This window comes from Parambassis ranga, chromosome 20, assembly GCF_900634625.1.
Source record: "Parambassis ranga chromosome 20, fParRan2.1, whole genome shotgun sequence".
Taxonomy (NCBI): Eukaryota; Metazoa; Chordata; class Actinopteri; family Ambassidae; genus Parambassis; species Parambassis ranga.
This window is the reverse complement of record NC_041040.1, coordinates 11,541,551-11,558,650: the sequence shown is the minus strand read 5'-3', so window position 1 is coordinate 11,558,650 and position 17,100 is coordinate 11,541,551. Positions and strand designations below refer to the sequence as shown.

Genomic DNA, 17,100 nt, shown 5'->3' with positions numbered 1-17,100 from the left:
TGTGCCATACATCCATGAACATCACCTCATGTTTCAGCAAGATAATGCACGGCCCCATGTTGCAAGGATCTGTACACAATTCTTGGAAGCTGAAAATGTCCCAGTTCTTGCATGGCCAGCATACTCACCGGACATGTCACCCATTGAACATGTTTGGGATGTGCTTGACCGGCGTATACGACAGCGTGCACCAGTTCCCACTAATATCCAGCAACTTCGCACAGCCATTGAAGAGGAGTGGACCAACATTCCACAGGCCACAATAGACAATCTGATAAACTCTATGCGAAGAAGATGTGTTGCACTGCATGAGGCAAATGGTGGTCACACCAGATACTGACTGGTTCTGAGTCCCCAGACCGCCAATAAAGCAGAAACAAAATGCACATTTCAGGGTGGCCTTTTATTGTGGGCAGTTTGAGGTACACCTGTGCACTAATCATGATGTCAGATCAGCATCTTGATGTGGCACACCTGTGAGGTGGGATGGATTATCTCAGCAAAGCAGAAGTGCTCACTATCACACATTTAGACAGATTTGTGAACAATGTTTGAGAGGAATGGTAATATTGTGTATCTGGAATGAAGTTTAGATCTTCAAGTCCATCTCATGAAACATGGGAGCAAAAACAAAAGTGTTGCGTTTATATTTTTGTTGAGTGTAGAAATGTAGTGAAATCGGGTGGCTGATTCCTGAGCTGATGTGATTTCTGATATCAGCCAGACGCCAAGTCACGTCATGTCAGTTTGTCTTCATCTGGCCCGGTTTGCCTCTGTGTTCCTTGGATTTATTTTTTTTAACTCTTTTTTTATTTTAGTGTGAGATTTACCTGATTATCTGCTTATACTGCTGCTCTGCTTTTCAAAAACTAAAGACAAATTTGCGGATGTCGAATATGGGTTTTCACTCGTTTACAGCTCAATTCGATTTTAGTTTTATTTCACAGAAACACTAAACTGGGATGTAGTAAAGATTTCCTGAAATTAGTTTTTTGCTCCACTGAATATAAATATACAAAAAACTATGGCTCATAAACTGATTAATACAGAAAGCTGGTATTTCCACACATCAAGATTTTTATTAAGTGTTAGCCTTAATACAACCACAACTTCTACTTAAGATAAGATAAAAAAAACTTTAAGACTGTTAGATTGCTCGTATATACCATATTTGAAGTAGTATTAGCATTTTTTTCTCCTTAAAAGGAGTCCTGATAGACAAAGAGGAAAGATAAATGAGGAAAGTAAACGAGTGAGCTGGTGTAATCTGTTTACCTCTCTTGCTTTCTGTGTGTTCTCTCCATCTACGTGAGCTATTTTTGCTTTGCTTGATCCATCACAGTGTCGAACTCTTCTGACTTTTGTGTTTGTTCACAGTCTCCCAGAGTGAAGGAAGGATCACAGAATTCAGAGGTGAGTTCTGAAGCTGCCCAAACCGGTTTAAAAGGTTTTAAAATACTTTAGTCTAATGTTTAGTGTGAATATGTCATGACGATAAATTTGTTCTAAGACGTGCACAAACCACATTTTCTCCTCCAGGTTTTCCAAACTCCTGAGCCTTTAAGTAGTCAACTCCAGCCGCAGGCCGCAGGCCAGGCTGAACTACCTCAGGCTGCAGGCCAGGTTCCACTGCAGCCCACTCCAGTCAACACTCAATCCACTGCCCAGGCTGCATCTCCTACACCAGGCGTACCTGCTGCTGCTCCTGCTCCTCAGGCCAGTCTCTCCCCCAACGTTTTCATCACATACTTTAGTTTCAAAGCTACAAGTTTTCTTGATGCTTTAATTTCAGTCAAATTAAGTCATTTTTCTTTTGTTCATCAACAGACTCCAGTTGCCCCAGTCGACCCTAAGGCTCCCATTAGTTTGGTATTAAGGTTAAGGTGTGTGTCCATCTTAATATCTGAATGTCAGGAGGTGATCTGTCAGGCTGTGTTTAACCTTTTTTTTTCTTCCTTCACCCCCTCAGAAATTCAAAGAAAGAGCTAAATGACATCCGCTTTGAATTCATGCCTGGAAGAGGTGAGCTTCTTATTTAAAACCATTCTATTATTATTATTGAAACCTTTGTGTTGTGATGTCAATGCACTGAGAGCAGGAGCTGCTAAAATGATTAAGCTGTTGTTGTGCCCTGTTTAATATTTGCTTGCGTAGAAAAACCCAGTGTTTTTGGTCCACCTCTCACCGTCTTTGTGTTGTGGTCTGACTTTGCAGACACAGCAGATGGTGTGTCTCAGGAGCTGGTGTCAGCAGGCCTGGTGGACGGGAGGGACTTAGTAATAGGTCAGTGATGTCTTTCTCTGCTTAATTTTTAACACATGCAAACCTAATGCTAAACTCATATTAAACAATCAGCTAAAATCAAGATTTCTTTTTTCCCTTTTCAGTTGCTGCAAATTTGCAGAAAATAGTTGATGAGCCTCAAGCCAATAAAAACGTCACTTTCAAACTGGTGAGTAACATTTTATATACCAAGAGTTTAAAGAGCCGCTTGACTCAAGGTGAACAGTTTAAAATGCTCCTTTTTTTAACCATTTGTCTTCCAGGCTTCTGGGATCGAGGGCTCTGAAATACCAGACGACGTCAAGTTGATGGGCTTTGCTCAGCTCAGCATTAGTTAAACTGTTGTTCTACCTGGGACCGTGACTTGCCTAAAAAATGTGAAAATTTAAAAAAAAAATAGTTTAATGCATTTTTTTCTTTCCATGGCTGTAAAGAAACCACTACTGCCAAAGAAAACAGTACCATTCTGTCACCCATAGGATTATATAACGCTGGCTGCCTGGTTCCAAGCAGGCGGTCAGCTGAAGTTATCAGAACATACAGAAACAAAACAAAACCGTTTACAGTGTACACGTAGAAGGATGCAAACAACGACAAACTGTTTTCATTTTCCATCCTGGTCTCCCTCATTCTGTTCCTTTTGTCTCTAACATGTGATGCATTTGCACAATCTGAACTAACGCCCTTGAATAAGTGTAACAATGCCTTACATTCAACAGAACTACTGAATGCACGGTTTTTGGGGACATTCCCAGTCACCGTAGGGAGCATCATGTTGTCTGAAATGCAGAGGTGTGGTAACGTTATTGTGAAACGAGATGAGATGCAGCTTATGACGGAAAACTAGAATTTAAAATGACCTTAATTTCTGTACAATGTAAACACAGGAACAGCGTTTCTTATTTACTTATTACAAACAACGTTTTTCAGTCAGCAGTGGGAAAAAATACAGTGTACACTGTGAGTTTTTACAGCAGCAGAACAGTCTAATTGACTCAAATCAAACTACATTAACTATGTTAGCATGTCAGCTACGGGCCAGTAGCATTGCAGATCTGTGAAATGGATGAATAAGCTGCAGCACTGTATATCAGAGAGCGAAGATACAAACGTTAGTATGATCCATTCTTTGTGAGGTTCGGCCATGGTGTCTGTTGATACTTATAGATGAAAAAATCATAACCTATCCTGGTAAATCTTAAAATTTAGTATTGTTATCCCTCTTTGTATTCACAAAAGCAGAAGATCTACTTTCTCCTTAAATATAAAAAAAAATGTTCCATCGGCTGAAACCACAGATGTGATGTGAGCAGACGTGTCTGTCGGTCGGTATTAGTTTGTGTCTATTTGGAATCGGTTTTACAACTTAAAGGAAAAATACGATTTAAGTGCATATTTGTGTATGTGGATGAAAAAACACGAGTACTTTATTTAAGCTCTAGTATGTAAATAATGACATTTGGCTTTGATTTGTTTTTATACTGGGTGTCTTTCACTCTTGGCCTTTTTTCTGTCTCACGACACGATTGTGGGTTGTATCACTGCGTGGAAAGAAGACGACAACGACGACACTGCAGATTCGGCTTTGACTCCCCTCGTGATTTTTTTTTTACCTTTACTCATCAGGAACTTTTGAAAGGTTTTGCTGTTCAGATGCACGCTTTGCCCCAAACTTTTTGAGCTGAGCATAAATTGTCTCCACGCTGTGGAGACTGTTTACAGTAGCTTCTTCTTCTTCTTCTTCAAAGTCACACAGTTGCTTTGCCGTGACTGAAATGTGCTCCTTCAGAAAGCTCAGCTACGTTAACACTCTGCTCTAATGTGTAAATCTGAAACGCCAGCAAGGTTTTACTGTTAAATTTAGTGATGTGATAATGTCATAACCCCCTCCAGATGCCATATTGAATGAAATTGAATGCATTTTTGCTTGCAGATAAAATGTTTAAAATGAAATCTGTTTGTATTTTGACTATAAACATGTTCAATTTTATGCTAGCCTTAAACTTAAAATGACCAAGTGTATTTTTCTCTTTTTTTTTGACATCAAGGTTTTTGATTGAGACCTTCAGTGTCTTTGAAATGTAGTTCTTGTTACACGTGAAGATACCTGAAATAAAGATAAACAGGTGTGTCGAGCCCTTCTCTTCTCCTGGAGGAGCGGCGGCAAAACTAGACATTGCTCTTTTAAGTTTTCAAAGTGCAGTATTTAGTGCCATTCTCCTGCTGCGGTCTGATGCTAACAGCAGACCAGGACAGGATCTGCATATATGTGTGTGTGTGTGTATGTGTATGAGCCCCTGAGAGAGACAGATGTGTGTTGTTGAAGATGTAATGGCTTTGTTCTCATGTTTTCTCCAGCAGTTCTCTTTTGTCCTGCTTACATTCAGTCTAATGAAACTGTAGCAAGATGACTGGTCAATAATAATAAAAAAACAAAACTTCTGTTCAGGCAATAACTCATCGAGGCTGTAATATAGTTGGAACTTTCACCTGTTTTCAGTTTTTCATTCTTTCATTTGCTCCTTTTTTGATCCTTTTGGAGTGCAAAGCATGTTTCTCTGATTATTTTAAATCAATAAAGAATGAGCATATCAGCCTCCTCTTATAACTTTATGTTTTTTTAATGTGCATCATTTCCTGTGTTTAACTTTTTGGTCCTCTCTTGCGTCCGTCTGTGCTTTTGTTACTGTTGAATAGTGCATCTTATTTCATAGCCGTTTGACTGGATTTGTTCCCTTCATCCCTTTCTTCAGGTTTATTGTCCTCACAATCTGTAGGTGTGACTCAATTATTGTTTTATTACAGTCCTTATGTCAACGTTCTCTTGAATTTAAACTTTAAAGGGCAGCTCCAGGGCTACAATTAGACACAAAACTTAATTTTAAAGAACACAGTTATAAAAGCAGGATTTGCTTTCATCTGACTATATAAAACCATAAAAATAATAATGGATCCTGTCGGGTCATCACAGTCATAACCAGCAGTTTATAAACATACAGTGATTGTCAGTTTAAACATTAACTTTGAGGACATGAGTTAAGCTGACATTAGCTGCCTGAACTTCAAACAAACCTTCCTCTGCTCCACTCTGAGGACGTTCAGGCGCAAATATGAGCAACTTCGGGCAGATTCTGAAGGAGATCGGGGAGTTTGGTTTGTTTCAGAAACGCTTGGTGGCCGCGTTATGTATCCCCAGCATTTTTACAGCTTTCGATGTGATCGTCCAGGTGTTCACAGGCATGAGCTTCCCACATAACTGCAACACTGACTGGATCCGGAAAGTTGGACCCAACCTGACCGAGGTGGGACAGAGAAATCTCACCATCCCCGTGGACAAGGATGGACAGTTTGAAAGCTGTGAAATGTTCACACCTGTGGACTGGGATTTGGAGACCATCATAACGTATGGGATTAACAGAACAACAGGATGCCAGAATGGATCGGATTTTTATACACCCAAAGGCTCATCTAGTATTGTGTCAGAGGTAGGATTTTGTCTTTACAGTGAATATAAGTAGATAAAAGTAACAGAAACTGAGGGTTCTGTTATTCATGTAATATGCAACCTCACCACTAGATGCTGCTAAATCATCCACACTGGTCCTTTATATACAGTAATTGCAACATTTAAGCAATCCATTACATACGTACAAGTGATCATATGTGGTGCTTTTGCCTGTTTTCAGTTTGACCTGGTGTGTGAAAGGAGCAGCTTGATCGAGGCGTCACAGTCCATCTACATGGCCGGTCTTCTGGTTGGAGCGTTAGTGTTTGGGCAGATGGCTGACAGGTGTGAACAGTCCACTGATCAACAGTGATACAACATTACAACCTGCACATCAGTTAATACCAGTGACATGCTGGAAAATACATAAAGGTGCAGAGACTGTGCATGAAGTCCTCCATAGTAACGGCACGTTTACATGTCTCTGCAGGTTTGGTCGACGCTTTGTGGTCCTCCTTTCACTCCTTCTCCTTCTGTTGTTTGGGGTGGGCGCTGCTTTCTCGCCCAACATCTATGTTTATATCGTTCTCAGATTTTTAAGTGGCATCTCAATTTCAGGCATTGTTGCTAATGCATTTGTGATAGGTAGGTACAAGGTTCGCAGCTGTAAATCAATGACACGGTCTTGGTAAAACTACCGCAGAGTTTCAGCTGTATAAAATAATAGCATGTCTCATTTATAGGAAAAATGTGTCAAAATGTTAATTTGTTAGTAAGGTTATGCCTTTCTCGTCTTTGAAGGTGGAGAATGGAGTGATTCCTCCAAGTTTGCTCTGTGCACCATCATCTGTCACTCCACTTTCCCTCTTGGACTGATAATGTTGTCTGGCATCGCCTATTTGATCCGCAACTGGAGGATCCTGCACCTGGTGCTTTTCAGCCCTCTCCTCCTCGTCCTGGGAATCTTCTACTGGTCAGCAGCGACACTGTTAGTCTACGTTTTTTTCCAACATGTACGTTACAGTGTGTGCTCCTGTGCATCAGGGTTCTTCCAGAGTCAGCTCGCTGGCTGTTAACCCAGGGCAGGAAGGAGGAGGCCATAAAGGAGGTCAGGAGGGCCGCCAGAATGAACAAGAGAAATGTCCCAGAGGACCTGCTGGACAAGGCGAGCAGCATCACACACACATAAGCTCCAATGAAAACCAAACATCCTCATAATACATACTGATGATAACTGCTATGTTTAGCTGGAGGTTGACGGGTCAATCAAAAGAGGGACCATGCTGGACATCTTCAGGTTATCATATCTGAGAAAGCGTGCTGTTATAATGAGCTACATCTGGTGAGTTTACATTCTGCCACAAACTGCTGCTGCATCTGCACCATCATCATACGTTCTCTCACTTTCATTAGGTTTGGGACGAGCCTCATGTACTACGGCCTGAGCCTGAATGTTGGCAACTTTGGTCTGGATATTTACCTGACACAGTGCATCTTTGGCCTGGTGGAGTTTCCTGCACGCCTGGGCGTTTTGCCTCTCCTGCAGCACTTTGGGAGGAGGGTTTGTCTAGCAGCAGTGCTGTGTTTTGGGGGTTTCGCTTGTCTCGGGATCCTCGTTATACCAAGAGGTGATTTACTGTTTTGTGAGGCAGTTTTATTAGCGCTGAGACCTGGCAAAGTGAATCCATGCAGTGAGGCTACATAGCAGCTAGCTGGATTTAGAGAATTATACAAGATGCAGGTCAGGAAGTGGTCTTTGTTGATGGTTTCCTTCTGAAAAGTGTTTGTGTGTCCATCAGATCTTCCTGTTGTGATAACAGTCATAGCTGTTTTGGGCAAATTTGCTGCCACTGCCAGTTTTTCTACAGTCTATGTTTATACGGCAGAACTGTATCCCACCATTCTGAGGTAAGACAGAGCAATAGCTGCCATGTTTTCTTAATAAATTGTTTGATGAGTTTGTCATTCATCCTTGCAGGCAGAATGGTGTCGGTCTGAACTCCATGTGCGCCCGTGTGGCCGGCATCCTGGCTCCGCTGATCAGGCTCCTGGACGTTTACCATCACACCATTCCCATGCTCATATACGGCATCATCCCCGTTGCTGCTGGTGGTCTGTGTTTACTGCTGCCTGAAACCCTTAACGTTGAACTGCAGGACCACGCTGAACTTACGTGAGTTACACACAACAGTTACTTTTAGTTCACTTTGGAGAAATCCAAGAAATTCTAACAATTGTTTTGTTTTTTATTTTCAGAAAACCACAAGACAGGAATACTGAGAAGGGATCTGATACTAATGAGGACAGATTGGATAAGAGCACAAAAATGTAGCTGATGTGGTCAGACTGTGCTGCCAGCGAGAATAGAATAGAATTATGATAAACTTATAAATTATTGAAACTGGAAGCTAGGACTCGTTTGTATATTAAAAGTTGTTTATTTGCTATAAACCCGTCTCCTTTCATTAAAATGATTTGTTTATGTTTCTGCATTTGTCTGCACACACGTATTCATTTTGTGTATTTGTGTCTGGAAAAAAAACAACAAAAGGTCCAAATAATTGGGGGAAAACAAAATGAACTAATTATAAAGATGTCAACTTTATTCAACTTTAATATGCAACACACACAACTTGCAGACAGAGCATAATAACTGTTTAAATTTTAGCAGGCAGTCTGCTGAAGATGTTATTGTTGTTAAAATATTAATACATATTATAACTATAAAGCTATTAAGTGTCAGGTTTTACAACTTGATAAAAAAAATCATAGGAAAAGAGTTTTAATGCTAGTTTGACAGGTTAGGCAACATTCAGTACAAGAAACTTAAAGGAATTGTATGTAGTTATTTTTGTTGATAATCCAGATTTAATCCAAAATGAATAATTATGAATTATGGTAGGTAGAAATGTAATGTAAATTAGAATCATTCAGGTAGAAGACTATGACTAAGATGAGGTGTACCAATATTGTGAACAATCATTCAATTCAAAAACAAACAATCACTTTTATAAACATAACAACACTGGTGCATTCCACAGTTACTTAGGCTGAATAAAAGCTACTGAGTGAAAACTGATTTCCTGTGTCAGTACAAAGGCTGTAGTTCGGATGATTACAACATACAGTTGTGATTGCAGTGCAAGTTATGTGTGAACGAGCTTATTGATTAACTTGCTTATTGATTATTAGATAAAATACACTACAAAGGCTGCATGGTGCTTCAAACACAGGGCTTTTATGTGCTGTCATAGGCACCATGTCGTCAGCTAAGGAAAGAAAGAGAACACATTTTTAAAGGGCCTGTTAGAACCATTTACATGACCATTTCTGTACATTAATATGGATCACTTTGACTGATACTCACTGTTTATGCCTCCGACTCTTCCTGATTCACACTGGTTTTATTCTTTGTAACCCACAGGTTCTTGTGCTGAGCCCGTCCAAAGCCCTCGTCATAATTCCCCTTTTGTCTGAACAGTTGTCGGTAGTGAAATATGCAGTAGAACTCACCATTTAAAGGTGTGTAATTATACATGCTACAAATAAGCACAAGGTTGACAAATTGAGAACTGTATATGGACAGAAATGTATGACAAATCAGAATGATACTATAATCTGAAGAATACATCTCTTCTGTGACATTAAATCAATTTAACAATCAACAGATCGATTACTGAAATGATTGGGATGAATGTGATTCACATCTACTCGAGCTACAAGCGGAATTTGTCGTTTTAATTGTCAGCACACGTTACTTTAAGAGAGCGTTGCATTGTGGGTTGTTTTTAGCCGTCAAGTTGCTAGGCTACAGAAGCTAGGCCACTAGCCCCTTGAAGACAGCGCGCTTTGCTGCCACAGAGGAAATCTGTTCAGAATCATGTGTTAACGTGGTGTTAATAACAGAAGACAGCAGAAAGAAGGAAAACATGTGCTTAAATCACAGTTTCTAGGAGGAATGTTTAAATTTATGTACAAATATGTGACAGCGCGGCTTCTACTTCAATAATTGTTTAAGGTAAGTTTTTACCTTATTAATATGATGTGTAATGTATGTGTCTTTCTCAACAGAAAAGAGTATGAGAAGTAACTTTATTATGTCAGTCTGGTTTAATTAACTTCTATTGATTTATTTTTTTATTATACTAAAGGCAGCAGACTAAATTGTAGAAGACAAAATAGATATTCATGATAATATTTCTAAATTCGATGTAAATAAAAAGGTTGTTATAGTTGTACATTTAATTTATTAGTGTATTAATAAATGTCAAATATTTACCTCCTGAGACTGACAAAAATAAAGATACTTACTGTATATTTAAACCAATGCAAAGAAAAACCAAATTGTTGGCTAAATTTTTTCAAAACAAGAATGAATCAAACATTAAAAAATGATTGACATTTAATTTAATTTTTACCGTAATATTCTTATTTCCCACCTTAATTTTTTCTTGCAGTGCTTACAGCTGAAGCACGTTTTGTGTAAAATGTATTTGCCTGCAGTCACCCTCTCCATCTGATAAACTGGCTTTAGACAGGTTGAGCACATCTCCTGACAAGCTGGTTGAAACTGATGAGAAAATGAAGACTGAGCATATGAAGCAAACATAACAAACCAAACTGGTGTATTTCATATACAAATCAAATACAGTTTTAAAGCTGCTAATAACACAATTAACAAAATCACCATTGATTATAAATAATTAAAATAAGAGTAAACCTAATAATTATGTACACAACTTTCACTTAAAGAAACTGAAAACCATCGCATTGACCTTTGGCTATTTAGGCATTGAGGTATTGATCTGGTTGACGGGCAGCTGAATGTCTGGGTAGGTGGTGACCTGATGTGTTGCTGGACTGAACACCACGTCGCTTGTAGGTGTTTTTGTGGTTTCTGGCTGAGTGGTGACGACAGTGGAAGTTTTAGAGGAGTAAAACCGGTTGCCGAAGTTATCAGTCCTCTCGTAATTTTCTGTGACTGTTTTGGTGCCTATGATACTGTTCCCTTCACCGTCAGTCTGCACCGCAAGGACACTGAGCTCTCGATTGGGGTTAAGTGAGCTGCAAGCGGTGTGTTTTTGACCTCCTTTTCTGGGGTCTCGTCTCCTTTTCTGAGCTGGGCTGTTGCACGTGAGTGTCTTTGTTGTTCTGAATTTCTCCTCCACCTTTGGGCTCTGCTGACATGCCGGGCAGACTGGGGTTTCTGGCAGTGCTTCATCTGTTTTATCTGTCTTTCTAGCTGCTGACTGGATGGAGATAAATGCAGGTGAAGAAGGAGGACTTGCTCGTTGTTTGGCAGAGACGGCTTCCTTGCTCTGATCTTTCCTAGCTTGCTTAGCTGTGCTTTTCTGTGTAGCTTTGCTTTGCTGTAGCTGCTGTGATTTTGTTCTGCTTGATCCAATGCTAATTTTACTAATATTACCAGACGATGGAGATCCTTGCACAGCCCCTAAGGACTCTTTGAAGAGACAAGATAATCCAGAAATATCAGAGTCAGACTTCAGTGTAGAGACAGAATAAAGTGCCTTCTTTATGGCTTCCTCTATGTCCATGAGTCTAGCTAAAGTCTGTACTTTTAGATTCATGATTTCCTCACTTGCTCTCTCTAGATCTCCAAAAACATGTGCCATTGAGGAGCTGCTTTCTGTGTTTTCTTTTAATGGTGGCGGGCTGTCTCTGTTTTCTGCTTGAACCCGTTTTTGTTTCTTTTTGTCAGAGCCGACAACCCAGTCAGGGACATTCTCAAAAACGCTCCTCAGAGACCTCACGTCAACCTCGCTCGTGTCCGCTTCAATTTCCTCAACCCGACTCAGAATGCTCTGCAGTTCCTCTTGTTTTCGCAAGTTGTCAAATATTTCCATGGCTGCGTTTATGTTCCCTCTCATGATTTCATCCATGTGAACTGACAGTCGCTGTCGGCGCTCATCCTCAGTCTCTGTTCGTCCTTTCTTTTCCCTCATCTCCACTTTGCTCTCTTGCTTCCTTTCTTTCTCAGGCTTGTCTTTACTGTCGGGAGCTTGTCCTCTGATGTAACATGATGGATCTGTTAACATTTGTACTGGCTTTGGAATCATATGTGCAAAATCAGATGCATCATTATCTCCAGGTTTTGCACTCTTGTTGTCAGGCTGGGCAATTTTGACTCTTTTTGGCTTTACAGGGGCAATTTTTGTTGCCTTTTTTCCTCCAAATATCTGACATGCCTCATGGAAGTCTGGATGTCTTTCACTTGCTTCATCAATATTGTCTTTGACTGCTATATCTTGGGAGCTTTTCTTCTCTGCTGAGACATTTTCCTCCTCCTTAATAATAGTTTTATCTATGCTAACATTTTGAATGGTGGCGGGTGGACTTGGGACTTGAGGGGTGACTTCAGCTTCCTCAGACACCTTTACAGCCTCATGTAAGGACTTATTTCCCTGATGATTCGCTGAATCCAGTACCAGGCCTGCGATACTGTTATCCTTACATGAAGCTGAAGTCTTCAGCAGTGGTTTAGGATCTTGAGGGGCTGGTTCTTTGGGACTCACAGAGTCACGTTGGTTTGTGTTTTTTGTGTTGCTTGATTGATCATTTCTTTGCTTTGCCTTCAAATGTTCTGGTTTAGGTGGGATGGCTGGTTTTGGACGCACAGGTGTTTTAGTCTTCTCTGATTCAGCACTTGTCTTATTTTCACTCTGGAGTAGAGGCTCTCTCTTTGCTGCTGTCTCTTCTTGAACTGATTCGAATTCGATTTCTGGATTTGGAACAGTTTGCAACCTTTCTTGGTGATGTTTGGAGGAGTTTCTGTATATCATAGCTGCTCTAAAATCTCCTCTGCTCACATTTATGTTGGATCTCTCCAGGGATTCCAAAGCTGCTTGAAGTTTACCTTGAAAAACCACTTCCTCTTCCTCTTGTTGCGCAGGTGTTATTTCTGAACTCTGTGCAGGGGACACTGCAGTTTTCTGTTTCTGGATCTCCTCACATTTCTCTTCCTTCTCAGTTGTTTGTGCCTTGTCAGATTTGATGTCTTCATGGCATGTCTCTATATTTTTATGTTGGCAGTCTGATGTATGTCCTGAGGAGAAGCGGGAAGCTGATGAGAGCTCATCTTTTCCTGGATCAGTGCATGAGTTCAGTTCACTTCCTTGAGATATTTTTGGTTGTTTGTGTTCTTCTGCTGTAACTGGGACATGGGTTCGCTCAGGAGGCTCTTGATTAGGAGTTTTTTGTTTTTCTTGTGATGAGTGATACAGTGATTTGGCCTCCATTGTGGCCTGCTGGAGACTAAGTATTGCATTTTGAAGGTTAGCGATCTCATCATTATCATCTATCACCTCAACTAATTCAGCTTGGTGGACTCTGTCATCATCATATGTCTGAAAATGTAAATGAGACGCCTGTGGTACAGATTTAAAATCCCACTCTTGTGCTCCCTGTAAGGTATTCTTTACCTGCCCTCCTTCAGTGTTGCCCTGTGTAGTGTGTACAGTCTGACCTGTTAATGGATGAGTTACAGTGGTAGATTGAGGTGGATTTCCATTGATGTTTGTCTTTGCTTGGGTTTGTTGTTGGTCTCCAGAGAACATGCTCCTTAGTCTCTTTACATCCACTGGAACCCACTCTTGCGTGCTTTCCTCTGCCTGATCACCCCTCTGTTGATGGTGAAGCTCTGCATTCTGTCCAGTCACAGTTTGATTTTGAGGGGGTTCCTCATCTGTTGACTCAGCCTGAAGAGTTTTTAAATACTCCAGATCTCCCTTTTCAATGCAGCTCTTGAACAGTTTTACATTCCCTCTGACTGTGATTTCAGGCCTGATTGTTCCTTGGCAGGTTTGGTATTGAGGGGTTCCTAAAAGGCTGCTGATGGCTGATTCAGTAACAGCTGTCATATGGCTACCTTGTGGAGGGCTGTAACTCTTCACATCCTCCTCATCGAAGTAGTTATAGAGGGAGTAAACAATGACTTTAGCACAGCTGTTCACATCTTTCTGAATAATCACTCCTTTCCTCAGAGAGTTGTCCTGATTGAGAATATCCTCGATGAGCTGAACCACATTGGCAGTTCTAAACTCTGTGTCTTTGCTGGTGTTAAGGTGATGCTGGTGAACAGGTACATCCACCACAATGACCTCCATGCTCCCCTTGCTGTCCTCCTTTAGGTAAGTGACCTGAGGTTTTAGGTTTACCCGTGGTAACAGCTGGAGTATGAAATTTTGTGCACCGCCCTCAGCCACCTGATCGCACCTTATCTCAGGTCCGCTCTCTGACAGTATGAATGTAGCCTTTTTAGCAATCATTGTCTCATTCACCTCAATGATTGAGCCACCTGAATGTATGGCACCAGCCTGATAGAGGAAGCTCAATGTATCCTTAATGTTCTCCACCATTGTCTCAATCTCATCCCTGTTCTGATGCCTGATTTTGTCAAATGGCATTGATTCAAACAGATGGGTCCTGTTCTTTACGTTGGCTGTCAGACAGTCTTCACCCACCCCGGTGTCTCCTGCTTGAATTTGAGTTTTTGATGTATGCTCTCTTTCTATGTTTGCTGGGATAAAAGGGTTGTTTTGGATCATAGCTGCACTTGTTTTTATCTCTTCAGTGACTCTGTCTGACTCAGGAAAGCTTGTAAACTGGTCCTCACAGAGTGTTTGACCAGCAGAAACCTCCCTGCTAACAGAAGAGTCACGTGCACTGCACTGTTTTTGGACTGTTTTTGTCTCATCTCCAGGAGTAGAAGCTCTCACCTGGAACTTGCTACCTGGATTTGGCCTACATATGTTCATGGACTGACTCTCAAAAATCCTTCTAGTTGCCCTAACATCTATTTTGATCTCTTCCTCCTCACACTCTGCGTTAAGGTCTGGACTAAAACCTAAAGGTTTGTCATCCTTTATGATCCCAGTGGGAGGCTTCTCTGCAGAAACAGCTGACGTTTTACTGAAATCACATCTGTCCACTGTTCCCACTGCCATGTGCATCTTTGGGTTGTAAGGAGACACTCTGTTACTCTGACCGCAGCTCTCAAATATCAGGCGTCTTGACAGGACCTCTCCCTCATATCCAGTTTCACCAGCTGTCACCCCTTCTGAGCTCAAAACCTCAGCAAGCTCCTCATCCACAACACTATCCAGCATCTTCAGCTCTGGATGAGTGTGCTTCAGGAGCCTTCTCAGCTCACACTTCTGCCGCTGCTGGTATAATATTTCTTTGGAAGGGTGGGATGGCATGGGTGGTTGGGAATGTGCACCAAAGAGGTCTTCTGGTCCTGGATGATGTTTGGATGAAGGAGGTGGAGGGAGGTCGTCTCTATTTTGTTGGGAAGTTGAGTCCATCTTTGGAGAGTAAAGTGATGTTCTTACTGTTTTATCCAGTTTACAGGAAGTAGTCATCATGCTCCAGACTGTGCAAACACACTGTACTCACAGGAACATCCAAACCATGCCCCTTTCTTTGTGCCAGGTGTAAGTGGGTTAGCTGAACTCAGGCAAGTGCAGCCACAAAAGCAGCATTCTTTCAACGGCGACTTACATTTCTTAACCTACATTTAGTTTGTGAGGTACATGGAACAAACACTGTGGAAGATGTGTGTGTTACTGTGCACACCATAGCTCACCATGATGCAAAATATATAGTGACATTCAGCTTTACCTTAGTCAGTTTGACCCCCCTCCCTGATCCAGGTGACTGCTCTTGTTCCTGGTTGAAAAAAAAACATCAGATTGGGATATGTTTGATTTCTTGCATTTTTTGTTGAGCAAACCTGCCTTTGGGTCTCACAAAATGTTTTTTATTCTCACTAATCTATGAAACTGGATCACCTTGTGTGTGTGCCTTCCATTGTGCATCTACTGCATCTGGTTACACTGATTCAGCCCGATTATATCTTAAACCCCTTTTTGGGCTCAGTTGGTGCCAAAATGTGAAAAAAACAAATCTCTATATTGTATATTTTCTCACCTTGCTCTTTAAACTGTTGATGTATAAAAGTAGAAAATCTGTGAGATCATTGTTAGAATATTGGAGTAAAGAAACATTTGAAGGACAAACTGTGTTTACCGGTTTGGACTCCTGCGTTGCCACCTTTGAGAGGTACAGAGCAGACATGGCTTTGACCGAGACAGACAGTTTCTCCTTGGTTTGGATGAAAGAGCTGTCTCTGAAGTCTGCAATTGATCTCCTCTTTTCATCTGCAGACATCAGACACGGCAGAGTTAATGCGCTGAATGTTGTTGTGACACAAATTGTGCTTAAAAAGGAGCCTAATGAGAGCTGTCTGTGCAGCATGTCGACTGCCTCTAAATAAAGACTGTAATCAACCACAGGAGGTTGTGAGACTGCAAACGTTTACTCATTTAATAGACATACAGGTTGACTTATGTGTTTGTAACACCGAACTGTTGGGTACCATTCTAGGGTCACTAGTAATAGCACTTTTTAAGCTGATATTTAACAGCTGTCATGTGGCTGAGTTATAAATGTGCCGCTTGTAGTGCAGCAGGACAGATACCTGACTCCACTGACACACACACTGAGAGTTAAAGGACAGACAAGTCACTTCCGCTAGTTGACTAAGCATAGAAAGTTAAAGGTAAACACACTGAAAACGGAGACTGTGATTTAAGAAAAGACAAGAAAAGATATTACAATTCTTGTAGTTGTCTAAACCTTTAATAAACATGCACATTTTATGGAATTAAAGGGCACAATTCCAAGAGCATGCGCCACCCCTAGTGGCCAAATTACAAATTTCTACTCACAGAAGATGGAAAACTGCTATTTTCTCCCTCCTTCTCTTCTCAGTCTCTTTGACTCTGTGTGAAAGTCTTTTGTTGGTTTGTGCAGCCTCTGCCGCTCTCCGTCGCTGCGTCTTTCCCTCTGACTCGTTCTTGCCTCAGAGACAGCTGACCCTTTCACCCTCCTGCTCTTATTCACGCTTGCTATTTCTGTCCCGTTCTGGAGTGGCCCACATAAGCTCACACCAGGTTGAATCAATCACAGCTCAGTGCACAGTCACTGTGCTGCTAATATCTGCACCTCTTCCCTTTCATTCATACCATCCAGACAGCTTTGACCTGAGTCACAGGCAGTCGGAGGCAGCTTTCCAGGGACAGAGGTGGTGTCTCGCTTTTTGGTTGCACTAAAGCTGAATTATGTGATCATACGTCAAGAAATTTTACATTTCTTTGCATTTACAGTGACTTAATTTAATTAATGAGGTTTTGTTTACAATAACAGGTACTATAGGGCAGGACCAGACTCTTCATTATTTTTGTTGCTCATCAATTTTCTCTTATCAAGCTATAAAAAGCTGTGCTGATAAACAGTCAGTAAATAAATGCTCCTTTGACCTAAGGGAAGCTGGATTATTACTCTTACAACAT

The 17,100-nt window shown here is 41.1% G+C and overlaps 3 protein-coding genes across 3 annotated transcripts in view; 2 read left to right on the top strand and 1 right to left on the bottom strand.

The window, feature by feature from the left end:
• oxsr1b (oxidative stress responsive kinase 1b) overlaps positions 1-3,661 on the top strand; it is a 32,629-nt gene extending 28,968 nt beyond the window's left edge. Inside the window, exons 12-18 of the mRNA XM_028433140.1 lie at positions 1,378-1,413; positions 1,540-1,716; positions 1,828-1,883; positions 1,970-2,022; positions 2,215-2,283; positions 2,388-2,452; positions 2,547-3,661. Coding sequence (XP_028288941.1) covers positions 1,378-1,413; positions 1,540-1,716; positions 1,828-1,883; positions 1,970-2,022; positions 2,215-2,283; positions 2,388-2,452; positions 2,547-2,621 — 531 coding nt within the window. The 3' untranslated portion in view covers positions 2,622-3,661. The remainder of the gene's footprint in view (positions 1-1,377; positions 1,414-1,539; positions 1,717-1,827; positions 1,884-1,969; positions 2,023-2,214; positions 2,284-2,387; positions 2,453-2,546) is intronic.
• Positions 3,662-5,342: 1,681 nt separating this feature from the next.
• Positions 5,343-8,179, top strand: slc22a13b (solute carrier family 22 member 13b). Its single transcript, XM_028433203.1, has 10 exons — positions 5,343-5,768; positions 5,970-6,073; positions 6,219-6,373; positions 6,530-6,701; positions 6,773-6,893; positions 6,976-7,070; positions 7,142-7,356; positions 7,528-7,636; positions 7,707-7,901; positions 7,985-8,179. The coding sequence occupies exons 1-10, from the start codon at positions 5,394-5,396 to the stop codon at positions 8,058-8,060; spliced, it is 1,617 nt and encodes a 538-aa protein (XP_028289004.1). The 5' UTR covers positions 5,343-5,393; the 3' UTR covers positions 8,061-8,179.
• A 2,151-nt stretch (positions 8,180-10,330) lies between these two features.
• Positions 10,331-16,672, bottom strand: LOC114453465 (xin actin-binding repeat-containing protein 1-like). The gene is made up of 4 exons (XM_028433370.1): positions 16,477-16,672; positions 15,776-15,906; positions 15,368-15,415; positions 10,331-15,051 (listed from the first exon to the last, which is right to left on the bottom strand). Exons 2-4 carry the CDS (start codon positions 15,821-15,823, stop codon positions 10,510-10,512), a joined length of 4,638 nt encoding a protein of 1,545 aa, XP_028289171.1. The 5' UTR covers positions 15,824-15,906; positions 16,477-16,672; the 3' UTR covers positions 10,331-10,509.
• Positions 16,673-17,100: the final 428 nt, after the last annotated feature.

Excerpts from the sequence above, each read along its gene's own strand:
- slc22a13b (XM_028433203.1), top strand. The coding sequence starts at position 5,394 with ATGAGCAACTTCGGGCAGATTCTGAAGGAGATCGGGGAGTTTGGTTTG. Across the intron at positions 7,637-7,706 it reads CTGTATCCCACCATTCTGAG|GCAGAATGGTGTCGGTCTGA; the intron begins GTAAGACAGAGC and ends TCATCCTTGCAG. Across the intron at positions 7,902-7,984 it reads CAGGACCACGCTGAACTTAC|AAAACCACAAGACAGGAATA; the intron begins GTGAGTTACACA and ends TTTTATTTTCAG.
- LOC114453465 (XM_028433370.1), bottom strand. The coding sequence starts at position 15,823 with ATGTCTGCTCTGTACCTCTCAAAGGTGGCAACGCAGGAGTCCAAACCG. Across the intron at positions 15,416-15,775 it reads CAACGCAGGAGTCCAAACCG|GAACAAGAGCAGTCACCTGG; the intron begins GTAAACACAGTT and ends TTTTTCAACCAG. Across the intron at positions 15,052-15,367 it reads GGGGGGTCAAACTGACTAAG|ATGGACTCAACTTCCCAACA; the intron begins GTAAAGCTGAAT and ends TACTCTCCAAAG.